Consider the following 10,000-nt stretch of genomic DNA (forward strand, 5'->3'; position numbering starts at 1 on the left):
GCGTTTCTCCTGACGGCGGACGATGACATATCGCGGAATGGTGCGTTATAATGATAACGATAATGGCGGGGCTCTTTCGAGGGACTCCTTTTTGTCTTCGAAACGAGCGAGGAGGGAAGGTGTTGCGAAGTTCTTAAGAAACGCACTAAATTGCAACCGGAAATCGTGGTGGGGTCTGAATGTAGTGCAGAGAAACCTAGTCAACGGAGGCGTTCAGTCAGTTGGCGGTAGTTTCTCCAGCGGGGTGTCGTATATGGTTGGGGGGACGGCGGCTTACGGCGCGACTAACGCAGTGTTGTGTGTAAAGGTCAGAAATCCAGGGGACGAGACGTTTGTCCAGCAAGTTTTATAATGGTCGTGTCTTGTTGCCTACCACGGAAGACCTGAGCTCCGACGCCCCGTGTTGGGCTCGGGTGTTCGCCGACTCCCTCCTGTGGGCGTGCTGCCCCTCAGCACCTGGACCTCGGCTGCTCCATACCCGATGACCCTTGCCGTGTGTGAACTTCTCCTTGTGCGCCGTTGTTGCTCGGCCTTTCGGGGGTTCTTGCGTTTCGATCTCTGGAATTTGTTTTTGTGAACATTAGGATGCTTGCATCGCGACCGAGTGTTTTCAGCTGTGACCCTCAAGTGACACTTTGAATTTGATTTACTTTATACCTCCGAAGCTTAGTGTTTATCTGAGAGTATCGTCATCTTTCAGTCACGTTTACGAAACGTTTATTGTTGTTAGTCATACGTTATTTTAAAGATTGGTATTTGATATTTGATATTTTAAATTTAATTGCTCGTTATCAGCATAATCTTTATTCATAAACTGTTCGCATGTTGCACGTACGTAAATGTAAACAACTGACATTGTCACTTCATAGATACTTGCAAGATTATCTAACGATTTAAAATGACCAGAACGTTTTCCCATTGGAATATTGTTTACTGTGCTTTTAACACAATAAAGCATTTTGGCTTTCTTGATTGGTTATAGTACAGCTCTTTGTGTGTTGTAGACAGCATGATGCTGAGTGGAAAACCAGGGGAGTGCCAGTGGCTTTGCTGGCAGTTCTGGTGCTGTGGTTATCTGAATGTTCTCGCAGTTATTGCTGTTGTATAGGGTGTGCAAGCGCAGAATTTGCGAAACACGCTAAGTGTTATAGTCATTTTTTATCAATTTTTATTCATACCCTGGTGTTACTTTCGAAGGAAATTGTGGTGATCATGATATTAACGAGAGGGGAAAATGGAAAATATTGTGTTAATTGCATGCTTTCGTGCTGTTTTATCATCTTCAGATAGACGTTTGGGCAAGCAACAAACGGCAGCTCAGCACGCCTTTGCGCCATACCGGATACAAGTGTCTTTTATTGCAAGAGCCGTTGTGAGAAACAACCTTGAGAGGAAAAGTTCGCAAGAGAATTTCTAGATAATTGAGTGTCTCTGGGAGGTTTTGTTGAGTGGGGACAGTTCTTTGCGAGTAGCGAGAGAGAAAGAGAGAGAGCGGGAGCCATCGAGTTCTGCTTGGCTGGTAGCGGCGCAGCTAGACTGTAGCGAGTATCTAGGCTGATGACTCCCACCCTTCCTACATACAACTAGAGCTGATGATCCGCTCAAAACACATGGGATTACCGTCCGTATAGGGTTTTACTCGAGGCTTTTAGACCCGTAGTGGCACTCAGTGAGCATGGGGTGGTGAGTAACTCACGGTGAAGCCTGGGAAACGCCAGCGCGCTCACCTTCGTTGCTGACGTGTTTGTGAGGAGTGGCGAGAACTAAAGTTCTGTGTACTGTGTATAGATTGTGGAATATAGAATATAGAAGTGCATATAGAAGTGATTTTCAGGGGAGATAGCATTAGAGTGTGGCCGGAGAGAGAAGGCGTGACCGGGTGGCTCGGGGCTCACACTCTACCCCGTCACACGAGGCCCAAGTCCGCTGAACGTCCCTCAGGAACCAGCTTCCTCACACGTCACAAAAGTCGAGAAGAAAACATCCGCGTAATCATTAGGGACGAGAGAGGCCAACCTAAGGGAGCCGAGCAGCGGTTCTTACCTGTATGGGGCCACACTCATCCACGCCGTTACATCTCGCTGACAAGGCCCTTGTGCCACTTTGCGGGTCTCCTCCTCCAGGGTGCAGGACGCCAGTCTGCGCTCGATGCGCGCTGACGAAGGGAGATGGAGCGCTAACAGGAAGGGAAGTCACTTACCTTGCTCGGAAAAGGAGTGGACAGTTGTGCGTTTCGTGTGTGAATGATTTAGGAACATATTTTGTAGACATATCTTTCAAATTGCAAATATTGCAGAAGATTGAGGAGTAGGCTATAGTGCCTCTTATAGGGAAAAGCGCAAGTGTTCGTCGTCTAATGTTGGATCGTGGACGCCGGAAATCCAGTGGTGTGGCAATCGTTTTAAGCACAGAAACCCTAGTGCCAGTTTGTGTTTGTGACTGAAGCGTGATGATGAAGCGGGCACTGAGAGGGGAGGGGGGCATTCTCCCCTCCCGAAACGCCATGACCTTCATCTTGGAATTCTTCAACAACGCCGCCAACGGTAAGCCCCTTAATCTTGGTCTGTGTTTAATCTTAAGAAATAACGTCAGTACCGACCTTTAGTTGACAGGACATTTTTTTCATCTTGCAGGTACATGAAAGCATACAGTTTTCAGTGCAAGCGTTGGGTAGTTATTGATCAATCGAATGCTATCTTCTGGTGATATATCTTTTATCCGCCATATGGTTTTTGTGTTCACTTGTAAAGCAAGAGTTTTCCTGGTTCGTGCTCTCCGAAATAGGTGTTCATGAGCCTGACCTTAACACCGTTGGCTGTCCTTATAAGAAGGGAAGGCCGCTTTTCCATCCTGTAATCCTACGCGAGTCCAACCCGTGGCTGAGACGCGTCGCCTCTTTGGCAGCTCCGACCGCGCGAAGCATGAGCGTGGCACTTGGCTGGCATCATGGTAACGCAATCCGTGGGATTCTGTTTGCAGGGACACTATGCAGAATATGCCTGTATTTTGTGTATGCTTGTGTTTTGATGGTCTGCTTGTGTGGATGCGTGTGATTTTGTGTGTTTATATACAGTTTGTGTGTGTGTGTGTGTTTGTGTGTGTGTGTGTGTGTGTGTGTGTGTGTGTGCGTGTGTGTGTGTGTGCGTGTGTGTGTGTGTGCGTGCTTGTACGCGCGCGCGCGTGTGTGTGGGGTGTGTGTGTACGTGTGCGTGTGTATATGTATGTGTGTGGTGTTTGTGAGTGTGTGAGAGTGTGGCCACATTAGTCTCTCTACTTTTGTATTTGTTTCTGCAAATATCTTCCAATTGGATGGCAATGTGCGCAACACAAGACGCGCAAAACAAGAGTTGAAGTAAACTACACTTTCAAGAGAATGAGCCGTCGGCAAGATGGTGTTTATTCTTTGGAAGCTAATAGTTTATAGAAAAACGTTAATCGCGGACTCGAACGCGTTTAATTGTTCACATCATCCTCTTAGATCGTTTTTTATAAGTAGAACTAGCCGAGCTGCAATTGCTCTTTTTTCGCGATACGATTTTATTATTTGATGTCGTATTTACACAATGTTAGATTACTTCAGCTGTGAAGGAGGAGATGTGATTCGCGTGATTTCGATTTTGACGACAACGCGAGCAGTGCTAGCGGTTGTGGCGAGGCGATCGCGGTGTCAGCGGGACCAGCGACGCGAGGCCTCGTAACGGGAGGCATCGGCGGGGACGAGCGGGTTTTCGGCCGACGCCAGGGCAGCGCTCGGAGGATGCTACTCCTCGGCCAGCGGGTTTGCATACACCGTAATGTCCACATTTAGTCGCCTCACACACACACACGCACACGCACACGCACACGCACACGCACACGCACACGCACACGCACATGCACACGCACATGCACACGCACACGCACACGCACACGCACACGCACACGCACACACACACACACACACACACACACACACACACACACACACACACACACACACACACACACACACACACACACACACACACACGCACAAACGCACACACACACACTCACCCCGCTGATATGACAGACGCGCGCATCCCCCAAAAGTGACATGTGTGCAGTTCGCAGGGAAACAGCTGGTGCTTGTCGCAGCGTATGACAGAGGCATTAACGGCTACTTTGGTTTTGTAATAGTTTTTATTGTTTTCCTCAGGTTGGAGGATTCTGCTTTCTTTGTCCCCGTCTCCTTTCGCCACCATCCTTTTTCAGTTTCGTTTACTAGTATTTTTTCTCTTTACGATTTTCCCTAATTGCTTTTATCCTGTTCTTCTGCCTTCCTATAGAATTTCTTTTAAACTTCTCCTTCCTTCCCCCTCCCCTCTGGCTTATCTCTCTCTGCTGCCCCCCCCCCCTCCCCCTCATTACTCAAGGAAGCCTCGAATCCCTGCCCCCCCCTCCCCCTTGTCCTCCACGCTGCCTTCGTCCCTCCCCCCCCTCCCCCTTGTCCTCCACGCTGCCTTCGTCCCTCCCTCTCTCCCTCCCTCCCTCCCTCCCTCCCTCCCTCCCTCCCTCCCTCCCTCCCTCCCTCCCTCCCTCCTCCTCCCTCCCTCCCTCCCTCCCTCCCTCCCTCCCATGCGGCGTTCATTGGAATGTCGTAGCGAGGAGAAGACGCGGGTTCCGGGCGTTCCGGGGTTGCGCCGCTGCTCCAGATCGCAGGTGGAGCGCGGGAGAGCTGATCGGGGGTTTGTCTCGGGGAGTGTGCGCGGGCGTGTTTCTGTGTTTGTACACTGGTGCGTGTGAAGGTGTCTTTAGCTCTTTCTGCGAGCTACTTATACCACTTGACTGGAGATTTAATAGGCCTATCAGATGTCACTTGCACTTACCACACCACAACATCCGCTCTTTTTCCTTGTGAAGTGGTTAGGTCAAAATAAATCATATCCTTTTAGATTCATGTTGATACCGGCGGAAGCGTAAAATCGCATGCATGTGCGGACTCACACTCAACAAACAAACATACAAACTTCACTTGTTTATCCCCCCCCCTTTCATTCTGCACACCAGTGATAAAAACGGCAATATGATAATAGGGAATACCATACGAAATAACATATTATCTTTTAGTGACAGCGAAGCAAGTGCCGCGGCCAGGAGGGTTGCGCCAGGGGTTCTCTGGCTTGGCCGAGGGTGAATCTCAGCGTCGCTTGGTATTTGGACCAGGTTATCGAGGGGACGGCCGCCTTTTGCCGGGCCGTCGATGAGTTTTTGCTGGTTTCGATCTTGCAGTGTGACTGCGAAAAGGGATCGTATTAACCATTTTGGGGGATTCGAGTCTTGCGTCAGCTGTAGATGTTTTGAGTTTTAGGAAAATCGTCTGTAAGATGAAAAGGGACTGGGCATTGCAGGTTCATTTTCTTTATTTAAATGGATTTACAGATCATAGTTCAGCTGCATTCGCTTTGGCTTCTTTCACCTCCTCCAGTCGTGTCTAGAAGGCAACGAGGCAAGAGGAGAATTCGCCGGATTGCAGGTGACCGATAGCGTTTGAAAGTGTAGGGGGAGTGAAGTGGAGATGGTCACCATGTGATACGATTGGAAGTTAAGGGTCTAGCTATGAAGGAATAAAAATGATGGGGCTTGTGTACATCAGGGACGCTGGGTGCAGATAAGCTAATGTCTAATTTGGGGCTCTTAATATTACTCTTTTACTGGGGATTAGACGTGAATATATATTAAGTGTGCAGTGTCAGAAGGGCACGGTTGTTGTAATCGCGAGAGGAAATTGCTGTTGTAGATAATTATCATAGCCAGTGGCTGTAGTATTGCTAGTGGACGCGCGAACTTACATATATGCATTAGGATAATTACAGTGAGCCTTCTTTAATCGCCAGCAACAGCATAATGTCTTGTGTCCAAGATAATGAGCGCAGGTTGTGCGTCAGAAGTAGTCTTCGGATTTAAAGATAATAAGTATCCTGTGCGACCCTGCTGATAGTGATGCAGAACGCTGCTCTTGCATCCATTAACTCGACCCATTAAATGCGAATGTCAGCGTGCGAGACAGGAGCGCGCGTCAGGATGCGAGCTGGCTCGATTAGTTTCTGTCCCGGTGCGGGAGGCGAGGGAACGCTTTTCAGAGAACTGCGCCGGCTCCTAGAGGAAGGCCTTGAACGATCACGAAGGAGAGCAGCGCGCCGTCTTGGGCGAGATGGCTGGCTCGATTCAGCTGATTGTCTTCCGGAAATGCAGGTAGATGGAGGCGAGGGCAACTGCTTTTTCGGAGAAGAGTATGACAACCATGGACGACTGAGCGCGCTCCATGAGTAGTGAACCATGGCTTTTGACTCATTCCTCAGTAAGGTCCGCCGAGCGCGCCGGAAGGAACTTGGGTGCGGATGGAGATCTGGCTTCGCTGAATTCCTACTAGCCAATCTGTGCTTCCGCTGAACAGTTCGCATTAATCGAGCTCGTCGGGCAGTTGTGTAGATTGCGTGTTTCGTAGATGTTTGTCCTGGCCAATGAAACACACCTATTTAAGTGCACAACTGAAAAGCACAGTGACAGAAGTTAGTGCGTAATCACACAGTGGGACTATCCTCAACTCATTCACACTCCAGTAAGTCTCCGACGCCGCAAGTTGCAACATGGATGGCGGCACTGACTTGAGCCTCGGTCTGCGAATCGCGTCTCAATCCTAGCTTCGCTGAGAGAACAGCTGTCTTTGTGTGTGCGTGTGTGTATGTGTATGCACACCCACACAGCACCACACACAACACTCCCTCACCAACGCCAATCAACACACACACACACAACCCCATTGACCACCCAGCACACACACACACGAAACACGCCTACGGCACACACACCCTCCCCTCCCTCCCTTCCTCCTCCTCCCTCTCTCTCTCTTGTGGAAGTGCGCGTGTTTGTGTGTATGTGCTTGTAAACAGCAGTTTCCACATAGATCTACTTCCCTTCATCTGCAATTAACAACAACAGACCGCGTGTGGTTGACCGCGCGTCTACGGGAGAAAGTTGTCGGGCGCCTTTTTGTTGTTTTCGGAAATCATGGTTGTTGCAGAAATCACTAATCCGTGTTGAGTTAAGTTGCACATGGGATGGATTTATTGCCGTGGGAAAGATAATCCGTATTTCCCGTTTTGCTTTGTGTTTATGCAAGATTTTTCTTCTACGCTGTGATTATTCGTTTTTCGTGATTTTACTTTTTTTCTTTTATGATGTCTGATTACTTGCTTTATTTATTTATAGATGTTAAGTTGTTTTGGAAAATCTTCTTGGCGAGTATTCTAATTCTTCTTTGTTTGTTACAGGTAAGGGAGAGCAGAGAGCTTGGTGCAGTGATGTGGCGGGACAGGGTGACGTATGCTAATGTCGTTGGTGCATTTAAGGGAAATCTCATGAATTGTCGGGTCTCTCTCTTTGGATTACTGTATATGTATATATATATATATATATATATATATATATATATATATATATATATATACTTATATCAACACACACACACACACACACACACACACACACACACACACACACACACACACACACACAACAACACACCACACAACATACATACATACATACATACATATATATTATATAATATATATATATATATATATACTATTATATATATACATACCACATTACCACATATACAACATATACACTAACATTACGTACATACATACATACATACATACATACATACATACATACATACATACATACATGTATACATACACACATACATAAATACATTCATACATGCGTACATACGTACATACATACATGGGTACAAGTATATATATGCATATATATATATATATATATATATATATATATATAATATATATATATATATATATATATATATATATATATATATATATTATATATATATATAATATTATAATTATATATATATATATTATATATATGTATAATTTATGTATGTATATGTATACACACGTACGTACATATATATGTATATATGTGTATATATGTATGTATGTGTGTATATATGTATGTATGTATACATATATAAACAACACAGCACATATAGATTTAAAGTTTGTGTTGTCTATTTGCAAGGGAATCGTCAACCCAAATGTCAAGAGCACCACATTCTTCTCGGCCGCGCAGCCAGCCTCTGCGGCTCTTCCACTCATCTTCTCTGCCTTGTTGGCCGCCCGTCCTGGGGCCGCCTGTCCCTGCGCGTCGTCCTCCCCGCGGAATGCAAGGGCGGCGTTGCTGACCTCCCCCCGGCCTTGGGCTTAGACAATAGGGCATTTGTGAGATGAGCGTGGAACGTATCCTCTGTCTGTTGGAGATATCTCTATGATTTATTTCCTCCATGTCTGACCATAGGTTGTAATAGTGGTTGTAATATGCGTGAGATCCTTCTGGTTGTCCTTTGCCTTATCAACGTCCGTGTATCTTTTGATTGTTTATACATGTATCAGTCGGGGTATCAGTGTTTACGATGGGACGTGCATATTTGCCTGTGTGCCTGTGCATATATTTATGCATGTTTGCGTCATCTAAAGCGATAAGGAGGACGTTCGAAGGGCGGAGTGGATGCAAGATGGATGCGCAATGGCCGCTCGAGCGCCGCATCCGTCACTCTTTTCAGGGTCACTGCCAAAGGCCTTCGAGAGCTTGCTGTCAACGCAGTTTCCAGGAACCTGCGCAGAACTAAGTACGTGCGCGGCCACATTTATTTGCTTATCGAAGTTGCATATGTAAATATTTTGCGACAGGGACGACTTTCATGTTTTGACTAGTTTTCTGCTATTAATTGCATTTTGCTTGAGAAAAATTAAGGGTTTGTGTCAAAGTTCACTCCTGTTTACACGCTGCCATTGTTCTCTCGCATGCGTTTTCCTGGCATTATCACGCACGGCTTTTGCTCGGGGACGGGGAGGGCTAAGTTGTGAGTTGTGTATCCTCGCCGACGACGTCTTAAGGAGTCGCTTCCTTGCAATGAGCGCGAGGTAAAAAAGCTAATGAGGGAGTTGCACGCTCAAAGGTGCCTCCCTGCATAAATAGGTTTGTGTAGACAGCCGTGATGGCCCACCCGAGAGAAGGGCGTCTGTCATTTTGCTGTGTCGATGTTTTTTGGCGACCGCAGCTCGTGCTTCCTGGGTGGCGGTGTTACCGAACTGCGGGAGTTGCAGGAAGCACTCTCGGGCGCGGCTCCTGCGCTGGGGAGTCGCCTCGTGCACCCGACTGTTCGCTCGAGAATCAGCCGCCTCGCCTCGTCTTTGTCTTGTCCGTTTTTCTCTTTGTTATATTGCGCCCTCTCTCTCTCTCTCTCTCTCTCTCTCTCTCTCTCTCTCTCTCTCTCTCTCTCTCTCTCTCTCTCTCTCTCTCTCCTCCCTCTCCCTCTCCCTCTCCCTCCCTCCCTCCATTCCTTTCAGATCATCAGATCATCGCATTCCTTTACTTCTCCCTCTCTTACTCCACTTCCCTCCCTCCGACCTCCCTCCTCGCGCACGCACGCACTGACCCACCCTCACCCACTCCCTCTCCTTCTCCCCCGCCTACTCACTCCGCCCGTGTCTTTTATCTCTGAAAATGCCAGAGAAGTTTTGCAGCGTGGGAGGATTGCCCAATACAGGTAGTGAGCGCTGTGTGACGCAGCGAAGACAAGGCTGCCGCCCCGGGATCTGACATATATATATATATATGCATCTGCAGAAAGGATGATGGTGCTTGCTAGTCTGCATCACATATAACACTTCGCAAATGCATGAGGAAATTTCCTTTGAAGCATTACGACGTTCTTGTTCATCTCTGTTGGGTAATGTTTGTATAGAAAGAGTGTAAGGTGATATTCCTCAACTCGCCTTGGTACCCGGCCCTCTTTGTACCTGAGAGTCTCTCCCGCGGATCCTCGTTTGCCGAAGTATGACACACGCACGGACCAGGATGTTCAGCCTTGACCCGCTCGCCCTCCCCTCGCTGCCAGGCTGCAAGTGCCACTCCTTGCTAAGCACTAAGCCATAGTGCG

The 10,000-nt window shown here is 47.6% G+C and overlaps 1 protein-coding gene across 6 annotated transcripts in view; it reads left to right on the forward strand.

Moving 5' to 3' along the window:
• Positions 1 to 10,000, forward strand: part of LOC119572983 (tyrosine-protein kinase Btk29A-like) — a 97,593-nt gene that overhangs the window by 321 nt on the left and 87,272 nt on the right. For 5 of the 6 annotated variants that reach the window (XM_037919958.1, XM_037919962.1, XM_037919961.1 and 2 more), the window contains exon 2: positions 2,297 to 2,543. In XM_037919958.1, coding sequence (XP_037775886.1) covers positions 2,450 to 2,543 — 94 coding nt within the window. In that variant the 5' untranslated portion in view covers positions 2,297 to 2,449. Of the gene's footprint in view, positions 1 to 1,861; positions 2,544 to 10,000 lie in introns of those variants that run through there. The other variant, XM_037919959.1, reaches the window with a different exon arrangement.

The sequence above is a fragment of the Penaeus monodon genome, chromosome 5, assembly GCF_015228065.2.
Source record: "Penaeus monodon isolate SGIC_2016 chromosome 5, NSTDA_Pmon_1, whole genome shotgun sequence".
In the NCBI taxonomy this organism is placed as follows: Eukaryota; Metazoa; Arthropoda; class Malacostraca; order Decapoda; family Penaeidae; genus Penaeus; species Penaeus monodon.